Raw genomic sequence first — 13,220 nt, 5'->3', positions numbered from 1 at the left:
CGGCGACTCATAAAGATAGATCTACACAAGTCGCAATGACGTCAGGGCCTTATGGATCATTAAAAATGAACCTATTTACAAGAACAATAGTCTAATTTGGTCATGTTCGCAGAACTTGGAGAGGCAGCTGGAGGGCCAGAGGCCGCTGCTGGCAGAGCTGGAGGCTCGCGGCGCGGCGCTGTGCGAGGTGTTGACAGAGCCAGCGTGTCGCCAGGACATTCAGGCCAAGCTGGCGCAGGTTGGGCGCCAATATGCAGCTCTGCAGCGTAAGCTCGATCATCGCAAGGCCGAGCAGGAGGGAGCCCTGAGGTAAGACACGAATGCCATGTTTCGCACCCCCAAAGTACACTGTCGTAAGTCTTCATTTGGCTGTATTGAAAAGCAGTTTAACCACTTTTTTTCCACCTGAGAGAACTCTGATGCATCTCTACTATTTTTTTCTCAGCGAGATATATCACAAACTTCAGTATTCTAGAATATCAACCGAGTAAAATATCACAAAGAAAATTGCCTTAAAAATAATGCTAGTGTTCTTATACTTTTTTCTCGAACTTATCTTCACTCAATTTCCTTATTCAGGATTTTTATCTGAGAGTAGCTATCGAGTCAAAAACACGTCCAGCAGTATGATTCTGAATGCACTCTAGGGATAGAGAAAGTCTTGCTAAATGTTATTTACGTACCAATTACATGCTAGCAATGCTTTCTCTGCCCCCTAGAAAGCATTCAGAATTGCACTGCAAGTTTCTGGTTCTATTTCACACACAGAACTGGATTCTTCATCTGCCTAGACACGGAGCGTATAAACTTCACGCTTTAATTTCAAGGTTAAAAAATGTAGAAATATTAAGTCTTACATTGGCTTGTTTGATAACTCTTTTGTTTTTTTCTCTCCAGGGACGGGAGACAGCTAGAGGAAAGTGTCGCCCGAACCCTGGGCTGGATCCAGGGAGAGCTGGGAGAGCTGGCCGGCCGCCTGCTCGTGAGCGCTGACAGGGACAAGCTGAAACAGCAGCTGGAGAAGCACGGCCCTGCTTACCGGGAAGCCATGGCCAAGGAACACGAGGTCATCATGCTCCTCAACAAAGGTCAGTTCATCTAATTGCTTTTGATCTATTGTTTTATTGGCGAAATTCATTAGAGTGATTAATGCTTATGTTTATGAACTAACCTAACTTATTTTTTTCTACAGGCCGCGAAATGGAGAACCGTCCCGCGCACCCGAATCTCCGCAAGGAGCTCGACCGCATCCAACAGCAGTGGGAGAAGCTACGCAGGGAAGTTGTCGACAGGCAGACCAGACTGCAAACTGCCATGGTAATCTTTTATACTATCAATATAAGAATGAACAACTATGTTCAACAAGGTATTCCAGTCGGAAACCAACCTGCTGAAGAGAAAATTTGAGGTGGAATTAAGGATGTTAGTGATTAAATATCCTTATCTCTGCCTGTCTCTATGAATACGAAATGAAGCTTCTCGCTATTATCTGTGGCCCTTTTATAAGTCATGTTGGATATACAGATCTGGTGGCTTCCAAAAAATAATTTCACAGCTTTCAAAAAGTTTGGTAATCGATTTGGCGAGTTGATCAATCAATTTTTGTAAAGTTATTTGATTAATTAATAAATTCAGTAGATGAAATTCGCTGCCAAACTTTGATGTCTGAGTTGAGGTTACCATTGCTCTCCACCAGTGCAAGTGCAAGTTTGTCTCGGGTCTCGGGAGGTTAAGAAAACTCTCATCAAATTTAAATTTTATATTCACAGGAACATTGCAAGAAATTTGGCAAGGCGCAGGAGCAGTTCCTCCCGTGGTTAGCGCAGGCTGAAGACAAACTGGACAAGCTGGCTCCGGCTGCCTTCAAGAAGAAGAACATCGAGAAGCAACTCCGAGAGCTGCAGCAGATCAGGAACGACATCTGGAAGAAGTGAGTTTCCTAGTGATGTTATTTTTTTTCTTTTTAATACTAACAACTAATTCTTGTTGATGGGGGTCAGTGCTAGTAAGCCCCCGACGTCACTGCGACCTGCGAAGATCTTTTGTGACAGGACCCCATAAATTAATTCTCGCCCTGGTCTTTAAAGATCCTGGCTATTGTGTGGAGGTCGAGTTTTCTCATATTGCTAAATCTCCCCGTCCGAGCCCGAATCCATAAGTATGGGCTATTAGGATATGAAATATGTCTGTGGTGCAGTGACGAGCCGTGATTTATTTTATAGGTAATCTACAAAAAAATGTTCATTAATTTTTACCTACATATAAGTACATAATATGTAAGTAATATAATTATAAATGACTATTTTTTCTGTGGTTCTGCGAAAATCAACTCAAATAACAATTATTATTAACCACGCAATATACGTAGCTTTATTCTACACTATTTTAATACAAAACTTGCACAAAAGTTTATTTACAAATACCATAATGATATTAAACAGATATTTCCATTGTGATTTAACTGTCAATACTGAGCACTGGCCGATTCCTTTTAAAATGAATAATGCCAAAAACGGCCACTGCGAATGCCACATGTGATACATAATATGTCAACGGTATCCTGTCAAAGAAAAATAGTCCTTCGGAAATAATGTTCGAAACACTAGTTTCCAAATAGAGAATCTTCAAATAATATTTGTAATCAGCAAGCTTGTTTTAGTTCTAAAAAAGCCGACTCGGGTTAAAGATGTAAAACATAGTGTACTTTTTTGTGTTGAAGCGGTCTGGCTGTTTTTAGCAGAACATAGAATCGACCTTACTGCACCCGACAACATTAAAATCGCATTTTTCCGAAATTGTGGACTGGCTGCTTTCTGCATAACTACGTTCAATTTACCCTGTGCCCGGCCCATTTATGTGAAATTTCATGCTTTGTGAAGGGTTTCTTAAAAGTGTCATTATTATGAAAATACTGGGTTAAATCAATTGAAGCTTCTCGTATTTATTTAAAACAATTTAATAAAACATTTTTTAATGATAATTTTGCCAACATTGGCCTTCATGGAGAGCCATATTGCAATGTTCGCACATACACCGGGACTCACTCCTTTTTTTGTGCTTTGTATCCCGGAGCCGTGTAAACACGTGATTATAATAACCACGCGTTGTGTCCCGGTCCCGTGTAAACACGTGGTTTACCAGCAGCGAAAAAGTACTAATAAATGTCACTAGATTTCAATAAAATGCACTTTTTTAGACAGCTGATAAACCTCGTGAAAACACGAGACCGGGACACAACGCGTGGTCATATAATCACGCGTTTACACGCCTCCGGGATACAAAGTGTTAGGGTCTCATTGCTTGTATCGTAAACTACGTGAAAACACGAGACCGGGACACAACGCGTGGTCATGTAATCACGCGTTTACACGGCTCCGGGATACAAAGTGATAAGGTCTCGTTGCTTGTATCGTATTCGAAGGATCCTATTGAAACAAACTATGAATGAAGAAGCTTGACTGAAATTTAGTTTCAATAGTTAATTGTACTTTGGTGGATGTTTTTAGATCCGGTGAATACGAGAACAACCGTACATTAGGAGAGACATTTGTGTCGGCCTGCGATGTGGACCAAGATATCGTTAAGGATCAACTCGGAGAGCTTAAGAACAGATGGGATAAACTCAATAACGGTAAGTAACAATCACAATATTGTTAATTGAATCGGCATTCACTTCGTAACACTTCATTACAAATTATTATGAAAATAAAACTTTGTTATTAGTGTTACACAATTTTTATTCTTTTACAAGAACACTACTACAGTTTCGGAAGAGCACTCCTCCCATCGACGGGTGATATAAAATTCTGTTCTTGTAAAAGAGTAGTGTTCTTGTAAAATAATAAAATTTGTGTAACACTAATAACAAAGTTTTGTTTTCATAATAATTTAGTAACAATCACATTCATAAAAATTGATAACTATCAATCCTTTTTTTCTATAAGGCAAATATATTTTTTTAAACTAGGCAAATGTGTGATAAAACTCACTATGATAGATGCACAAATGTCGAGATCCATGATACGCCGCGATAATTGTACCAATGCAGTGCCCTATGCACCATAAGGTGCGGAAAGGGAATGAAGATGATGATGATTTCAAGGCTTTCCATTCCATTTATTTCTTCAGGTTAACTTTCTACAGTTTTAATCCCTTGTACAATAAGTTTTCAGACTGTTTTTCTCCTCATTGGTAATCTTATATTTTTTTATCTCTAGTTTCATATGAATGTTGAGGAAGCGAGGTCTGTATGTAAAGGCAGAGTGGTGTGGTGTTTTATCCTCCCGAGAAATGGTGCAATGGCTCTTTAAAGTTTGTTTGTAATTTTATTTATTACTATCGATCGGCGTAATATTTGGAAAGTTCCGGATAAATTTTGTCAGTAGCTTGTCCTAATGTAATATTGTTATTCCACAGACATGATGGAGAAGTTGGACTGGCTAGAGAACACTTCACACCGCCTCGCCGATTTCACGGATCAGTCACGTGATATTGAACACGCTCTCAGAAGATGCGAAGACAGGTACAGTCTTGGTTTTTTAAATTTATTATTCTTGTCCAGATTCACTATCAATTAATGGTTGTTATTATTATTATAATATTCATTTTAAGCAAGCAGCTTATAGCTGATATGCTTCAATCTATTTTAACAAAATTTAGCTGTTGGCACACTTTAACTTTTCCGAAACAAATCTAGTCCATTTTTGAACCCATTGAGATCAGCTCTTATGGCAGCTTATTCCAACCATCAACAACCCTATTGCTCAGGAAATGCTTCCGTGGATTTAGATTGAATCTAGTTTTCTCCAGCCTGAGACTTTGGCCTCAAAGACAAGCATCTTGTTTCGTTGGTCATCGGATGCTTAGAAATTAGTGTTAATAATCCATACTAATATTATAAATGTGAAAGTGTGTTTGCTTGTGTTTCCTTCACGTCTCAATGGAGAGATCGATTGACATATTTTTTGCATAGGAATAGCCGGAGGGGTAAGAAGTAAAATCGGATACTTATTTTCCATTCCAAATAAAAAGAAAATATAATAGCATATCAACAATGAGCAACATTGTTTGAAAATAAGTCGGCGGTGAGGTTGGGATGTCAGAAAGAACAAATTTAAAACAAATTCTTTATATTTCTATAGAGAGGAATTCCACTGTTTTCTAATTTATTTATTTTCTATTAGCGTACTATTTAACTAAGCAAAAATATATTATTTTTTTGTGCGTTATTTACAAAGATATGATTTTTTAAAGTTACATTTATCAAATACCGCGCTAAATGACTGTAATCAGTGTGTCACTTTTCAGTAGTGACGTCATGAAACGGTTGGCGTTCTTACTTTCACTGACCTGACAAGAATCTATGGAATATTGCTTTGATTACTTCATTTAGTTGATCGTAATTTGCTCATTTCTATGTTATGGTTGTTTTTACGAACGCTTCGATTTAGAAAAACCTAGAAAGTTGACATAGTCTCTGGTTGAAATGTCAAATTATACAAATTATACTCTTTTTTTTATGATCAAAACGTTTCTTACAAGGTGCGGGGGCTTTAAGCGGAAACCGGAAATACTACACGTAGATATAAGGAGTGACGTCATTATTTACAATTTTAAAATGAATAATATTTTTAACATTTTTTATTTATTTTTGCGTGCGTTTTTGAGATATTTCATCCTACTCCAAAATTTTTAAATATTCACGTGTACACGAAAACATTTTTAAAATTTAATTCCGGGTTGGGCTGGAATTCCTCATTAACTTGCTTTATCTGTGGTTAGTTTTGTTCGCTTTTCGTTTTGATTTTGTAGTAGGATTTTGGATTTGTCAACAGAATAATGATTCTATGTCGCCATAGACATTGACTTACGGATCATCGTATTTCTTTCATAATAGTTGAAAAACCAAGCTCCTTTCGATTCCGATAAAATATATCATTCCATCCGAATAATTCTTATTGATAAACGAAAACTCTTGTTGATAAACCACACGAGTAATTCATTACCTAAATAATTTCTCCTTAATACTACGTCAGTGAAGCTGCAGGTAAAAAATAGTGTAAAATAAGATGACACAAAACTTTAAAAAATTAAATAACCCACTAAACCTCTTTTTTTGAGGCTTGTCAGCAGTTGGGAAAGAGAGGAATATGGAAGGAAGTTATGGAAAATGTACCACAACACCCAGACCAATTCAGAAAAAACCTTTCTTGCAACTGGTGAAAATCAAACCCACGAAGCCATTTTTATAATTGCTCATTCAACTAGAAACATAAAATTGTATATATATAAAAGAATAAACGTACGGTTTTATCTTCATAAAAAAAAATCTGTACTCACCTGCATCTAAAAGAAAGGAATGAGGAATTCATAAAAATTTCAAAACAGAAATGTTCTCTGTCCTAACCACCTTTGCAATAAATAGTAATTTGATTTCTATAGTTATTATTGGAATATGTTTTTAAATCATACGTTAGAATGATGCATTGAGCGACCATAGTTTCAAATAAATATATCAAAGCTATTTGAGAACTTTGAAGCGGGGTCCAAAGTATTGAAGAGTTTTTTTAGGCTTAGGACGGTAAACTGATGTAATGAGAAATCAGCTTTTGTACGAGGCACGCATTAGTTCAAGCTCGTTTTCATATTTTGTTCTGTTATCAATTTATCCGTGCCCCAAAAATTCTGAAGAACTGAACTAATCGATGAAGCATGTCGCCATTTCTGAACCTCCTATAAATATATTTTATTCTGTACAGATTGTCTGCAGCGGAAACATCTCCTGCCGATCGTCGACTTCTTGACACAGTCGGCCAAATTGCCGAAGAAGCTTCTCTGCTCGACACTCCAATTAAGGTTTGTTTCCAATCATTCAATTAATAAAATTATTTGTCTACAATCTGTATTAAACGCCGTTGCGAGACTTATTTTACATGCTTGTGGTAATACGATGTTACATCATCGCGCGCAAAGGAATTATTTACCACGGTCTTTTAAGATTTAACTATGTAATTTCTTCCGATTTTCATCTACATGTCAATTTTAGCAGAAAAAATATGCAGGAGCAACACGCACTAGAGATCGGCGTTTTATTTATTAAAAAAGAGTAACAGTAACAGTTACCATTTCACAAATTAAACTGTTTTGTGTAACGGTTTCTAAATAACAGTTTAGTCCAACGTAGGCAAAAAATCTATTACAAGTAACCGCTGAAACAATTAAATTAAACTGTTAATTAATTAAACAAAAAAGTAGTCAGGATATGTGAAACTATTTCTAAAATAAAAGTTTAGTGTAAACAAAACCCGGGACATTGTCTTGTTCTCCAAATTTCTATTCACACTTGGACAATAGCTCCGATGCTGGGACAGGACAGTATTGTCCTGATCTACTTAAATAGCGATTACAAAAATAAACCCATCAGTTTGTCTACTCTAAATAAACCAACAGTTTGTTTGCCACTCTTTGGGTGCGCAAAAATCACATCAATCTGTCAGTTCATATTTTTTTTCTTCTTTTCAGAATCTCCACTCCACAGCTGATGTGCTGGCATCTGCGGCCCGCGAGGTCGGAGCCGACGCCCAGAACCTGCTGGACGAGGCCGACTCCTTCAAGGAGAGGCTGACGGACCTGAATTCCCGCCTCGGAGACGTCAAGGGCAAACTGCAGAATGCCACCACTGCCGTTGCTCAGTTTAATGTAAGTCGGATGACAAATCATTTCTGGGAAGAGAGATGACAGCGAAAAATGCTTAAGGGTGCACCTGCTTTAGACCAGAAAGAACTCATTCAATAACCAACACACTTGTGAAATAGAATATCTTAACCAAGAATATTAATGTTTGATAAAAAATACATACATTTTGTGTATATTTAACTTTATTTCTTAATATTAATATTGTCCCTTTCAATGTATTACAAATACCATTGGATATAAAACACATCTGTTAGCATTTTTTTAATCTTTAAAACATTTCTGGAACATATTTTTTGGTCATGCTTTCAATTCATTAGCAATTCCATATCATTGTTTCTGTCAAAAATCCTTGACTATAAATCACTGAAAATGGCATCCAGTTATACAACTTTTTCACATTTCAAAATTAGTTTTTTTTTTAAATAAATTACACTGTTAAAAGGTATTTAACCGTTAGAATGCTACGCGGCGCAAAAGCGCTGCGATCGTTTGTATCGAAAATTGCGGCGCAGCGCAAAAGCGCTGCGAGTTTCAGTGTGTTTTCGGTGCTCCGCGGGAGTGCACGTACGCTAACCTCGCACTTTATGTTTAATAAACATTAATAAACAATAAACATTTTATCTTTATAATGCAAAAATAATTAATAAAATTGATTGATATTTGTCTAAGTTAGAGTGTTTTATTTGACACCATTATTTTTTCCTCTAAATTAATCAATATGTGTATAGCAATTTTCATTTATTTTTGCCAAAATTGCTTAGCACTAAAACGGTTAAGTAGGAAAGATAAATCATTTTTAAATTGGCTTTTTATATCATATCTCTTAAATGTTTGTAAAGCTATTTATTTAATAAATAAACATAATAATTTAAAAGGTAGTATTTATTAATTTTATAAATAACAAATTGGATCGTTTTGGTTTATTACCGCTCTTATCATTTATAAAGAAAAAATAATGTTTTCTGTTGGCCAGGTTTGCCTCAGGTCTCAAGAAGTTGATCGATGATTTTTCTTACAGGAACAAGTCAAGGGCTTGTCCTTGGACCTATCGGAACTGGAGCGCGACCTGGATACCATGAAGCCACCGGGAAGGGAAATCAAGGTCGTCCGCCAGCAGCTGGATGACCTCGGCCGCTTCTACAAGAAGCTCGAGGATGTGGCCTCCAAGGTCAGCCTGGTGCAGAAGACAGCCGACTCTCTCCTGGACAGCGGCGTCGCGTCTGACGCTTCGCAGACGAGAGAACAAGTATGTCTTTTAAAAATATATATTCATAAATGAGAGTTGATTGAGATGCAAGATTTTGATGTATTCCGAAGTGGATGAGAAAGATTTTTCGTAACTTGTTTTTCGGAGTAGTCCTCCAGGACTATGCACTTCTTCTAGCAATACTCCAACATTTCTTTAATTTCCTGGTAGAACATTTGTCTGACTCCTTATCTACACAACCACATAACCTCATTGTCACCCATAAATTTATTTCCACGCAAATGTTTAAAAAGACTAGATCAGGGCTGCAATTACAATACCTTCATCGGTACATTTGGAGACAGTATAAAGTCAAATCAATTAAAAGAAAATCTCACTAAACAGTATTGTTGGTGTGTTCCTAGAGCATAGGCAAGGATTAATGATGCAAGCTGTGTTAGCGCTCCTTTCTTAAAGATGTCACACTTTCCATGTCTGCCAAGATCTTGCCATGATCATGCCTACTGTACTTTTAAATGGTTTCTTCAATAGTTTCTAAGATTGTATAGATTAAGATTGTTTTGGCTTAGTTTAATTCAATATGTTTTTCGTCAATAATGCCAATCTGTTAGGGTTTTCTTAAACCTGTTGATTGGCCTAAAAAAAAACAATATTTATGTACGAAAATGTGTATATTTGTATGAACATTTAAAATATCTTCATTGGTAACCTCTAATTGAATATGTTTAGAAACAAAAATATATGCATATTCCATTTTTCATACAGATCACTTAATTTTACTTTGTAGATAAAATTGCCCAGGTGAATTTTTTTTATTTATTCATTTTTTCACATCATAAACAATAGTAAATAATTATTGTTTTAGTGAAAAAACCTTTAAAAATCTCTTCTAAACCGCTGAAGAGCTAGCTCATTCCTCACACAAAATATCTTGTGACGCCAAATGTTTGTCCAGGTGGAGACACTCCGCAAGCAACTCGCCAAGTTGGATGAGAGAGCCAGGAATAAAGAACAGGAGTTGGATGACGCCCTCGCTAAACTTGAAGCCTTCTATGTCGACTACGACAACGTCATGGGAGACTTAAAAGAGGTTTGTTGAAATTTTTACATTTTGGCTTAATTTGATTTTATGATTCTCTGTCTGAGTTCATACAATGGTTCTTTCTTAACTCTTGTAAGACTGTGCTAAAAAATCCCTCTGGAAATGGTGATGTAATGCCGTGTTGTAAAAGACAACACATTTTGAAATAGAGGTATCTAAAAACAAAAATTGAACGCGTATGTATATATACTTTAATAATCTATTTTTCCCAATTTAAAAAAATTACCATGTAATTTAGGCCTGTAATACGAATTTTCGATATTAGGTCTTGTATTTTATGTAGTAATTTAAGTTTGTCAGTAAGTTTGTCGGCCTGGTGGTGTAATGGTCAGCGCGTTTGCCTACCATGCAACAGGTCACGGCTTCGATTCCCGACATGGTTGATATGAAATATTTATTTAAAAGAGTGTTTTTACACTAGAATATTTCATAGTCCCTTGACTGGTACCTGAAGCGTACGACTGATCATCTTACTTTCATGTAACGAAAATGATCAAGATACGCTGCGATTGGTGTACCAATGCAGTGCCCTGTGCACCATTAGGTGCGGAAAGGGAATAATGATGATAGTTTTTAAAAAAATATTTAAACGCTCTGTATTTTAACAAATTACAACAGAGATAGAGAACATTTTAGAGAAAGAAATATGAAACTCTAGACATTTACAGGGCTTATGACCAGTCATAGGCTGATTTATTTTTTTATTTTATTATTTTTACAAAATACATAAGAGGTAAAACCGAATATTAAAAAAATAAAGGATAATTACATAGCAATGAAATACATATTAACAGTAAAAATAGTAAACAAAAAATCCCACAAAGGCATGGCCTGTTCGTGGGTAGGCAAGAAATGGTTATGAATTTTTGCTCCTATAATAAATAGATAGTTATTATATTTTTGTGTAATATAAGAAAGAGAAAAGAAAATATTCTGTAAAAGATTATAAGGTATTTTCTTTTTTTTATAGTTATTAAAAAAGGAAATAAAAAATGTAAAAAAACTTTAAAATATTCCTTATTGAGTTGCCACTTTACACACTGTGTAACATTCACCATTTTGCCTATGTTTTAACACCTTTATTTCTTCAATTCTTCCATCTGTCGATTTTAGTGAAGTAAAAGAGCTGACACCTTCATTTTCGTGAAGAGATTTATCTGATCGAATTCTTTCACATGCCAGGCACCGCATTTTTAAATGAACGAATCTTTTCCCCGCCAGGTTGGTGAGATCGTGCGCAAGATGAAGCCGGTCGGCTCGGAGGTGGAGCAGATCCGTTCCCAGCAGAAGGAGTTGGCCTCGGCGCGCCGCGACACGCTGGAGCCGCTGGGAGAGGCCGTGGCCAAGGCCAACAGGGCCGGCAGGTCACTGGTGCAGGGGGCCGCTCCGCAGGTGCCCACGCAGAGGCTAGAGGCCGACCTGGAGAAGATGAACGACGCCTGGAACCAGATCATGGAAAAGGTAATGAATAGAACTTGCACAATATTCCTGCGGCTTGGATTTAAAAGGGCCAATGTCGGATTTCATATTTTTCTTTTCAATTTAAAAACTTGTGTTATGTGTTAATGTTTTTTATTAATATTTATTTTCAAAGACGTCAAAACAGTTCTCTTTAACGCCACAAAATGGCTAAAACTAAATAAGACATTCAGTGGATCTTTTTATTTTTTTATTTCTTAATATATTATTAAACTAACTTAACTTTTTTTTCAATTTTTATATATCATGTTATCAGCGCTATGATTTTTTAAAGTTTTGTATTTCTGAAACAACTCTGCGTGGGACGTCAGAGATTCTTTTCCGCTTATGTCAGTTCTGTTGATTATTCCGTTTACAGTAAGCAAACCGGATATCTTTATCAGCTCTTTTATCATTGGTTGATTCATATAAACCAGTGACGTCGTTTAAAGTAGTTCATTTCTTTGAAAATATTTTCTACATTTTCAAAAAACTTTTCTGTATAATTTAATACTCTAATTTTTACCACACACAAGAAAACATTATTTTTAACCAATTTTCCTTAGGGCTGAAGTTCCTCATTAAAACACTTTAAAATGTTTCTAAACGAAAATAAGAAACTAATTATTCCATAGATGGCGCTTTTATAATTTTTTATTGAAAACTGCCATTTTTATGTTTATTTTTAATGGAAATTTAAACAAATAAGCTGTGTTATTTTTAGTATCGTACACCATTTTGTAAAGAGGATCTAAATTATATTTTTATGGTATTTGTTACAATCAATATAGTGTAAAGTTTCCACAAACCAAGTTTTGTAAAATTTCTATTGAAAACTGACGTAAAAATGGCATTTTTCTATAAAAAAATATAAAAGCGCCATCTGTGAATAATTAGTGTCATATTTTCGTTTAGAATCACCTTAACTTTCAAATTTGACGGCAAATTTTTCTGACAATAAAGTCCGCCCTTAAATTCAAAAAACATCTGTTTGTAAATATTTTACATATTTCATATCAAAATGATTAACAATAGAATTTAATTGAGAGATATCATTATGTTTGTGTTATTTGTGACCAGACCAACGAGCGCGAGAGGCGGCTGGACTCCGCCCTGCTGCAGAGCGGCAGGCTGCGTGAGGCCCTGTCCGGCCTGGAGAGGTGGCTGGCCGACACGGAGGCCATGGTGGCCGCACAGAGGCCCCCCAGCGCCGACTACAAGGTGGTGAAGGCCCAGCTGCAGGAACAGAAGGTAGGCCACTCGAACACTCAAACAGCGGACGAAAAGCGCTGGCACAAACACCTATGTCATTATCTCTCTGAGAATTGTAAAATCATCTTTGTCGAACCCTAATTTGCACCTTATAGTGCCATAAGGCACTGGATTTCAATAGTACATGCAGTATATCCAGTAGCTCAATCTTAAATAACTATCGACATGCTAATAAGCGACGTGATAACAATTTCTCACCATGGTTGTTTATCGTATTCGCGATCACAATGCAACATCCGTGAACACCTAATATTAAATGTCAAAATATTTACGTTTTGCGACGTATAATCCTGCTGCACAATCACATATTTCAATTTACTGGTATAAATATGGAAAATATTCCAAAACTGATATTTTTATTTATTATTTATCATGCTATTTATTGCATTCAGCCGGCGGTTGGCAAGCCATATTTGAAGAAAAACAGTCGCCAAGTAATTGTAATTTAATTTTCACTTTTTTGTATTAGATACTCCTTACTATTTT

At 36.2% G+C, this 13,220-nt stretch overlaps 1 protein-coding gene across 4 annotated transcripts in view; it reads left to right on the top strand.

Moving 5' to 3' along the window:
• Positions 1–13,220, top strand: part of shot (dystonin-like protein short stop) — a 495,344-nt gene that overhangs the window by 409,233 nt on the left and 72,891 nt on the right. For all 4 annotated transcript variants that reach the window (XM_088229644.1, XM_088229645.1, XM_088229643.1 and 1 more), the window contains 12 exons: positions 113–309; positions 898–1,088; positions 1,193–1,317; positions 1,770–1,930; positions 3,507–3,631; positions 4,417–4,522; positions 6,759–6,855; positions 7,522–7,698; positions 8,714–8,941; positions 9,858–9,992; positions 11,226–11,465; positions 12,543–12,713. In XM_088229644.1, the coding sequence (XP_088085770.1) occupies positions 113–309; positions 898–1,088; positions 1,193–1,317; positions 1,770–1,930; positions 3,507–3,631; positions 4,417–4,522; positions 6,759–6,855; positions 7,522–7,698; positions 8,714–8,941; positions 9,858–9,992; positions 11,226–11,465; positions 12,543–12,713 (1,953 nt within the window). The remainder of the gene's footprint in view (positions 1–112; positions 310–897; positions 1,089–1,192; positions 1,318–1,769; positions 1,931–3,506; positions 3,632–4,416; positions 4,523–6,758; positions 6,856–7,521; positions 7,699–8,713; positions 8,942–9,857; positions 9,993–11,225; positions 11,466–12,542; positions 12,714–13,220) is intronic.

Source organism: Micrasema longulum, unplaced genomic scaffold (genome assembly GCF_059751315.1).
Source record: "Micrasema longulum isolate JH-2025_06_02 unplaced genomic scaffold, ASM5975131v1 h1tg000691l, whole genome shotgun sequence".
In the NCBI taxonomy this organism is placed as follows: domain Eukaryota; kingdom Metazoa; phylum Arthropoda; class Insecta; order Trichoptera; family Brachycentridae; genus Micrasema; species Micrasema longulum.
This window is presented reverse-complemented; position numbering and strand designations above follow the sequence as displayed.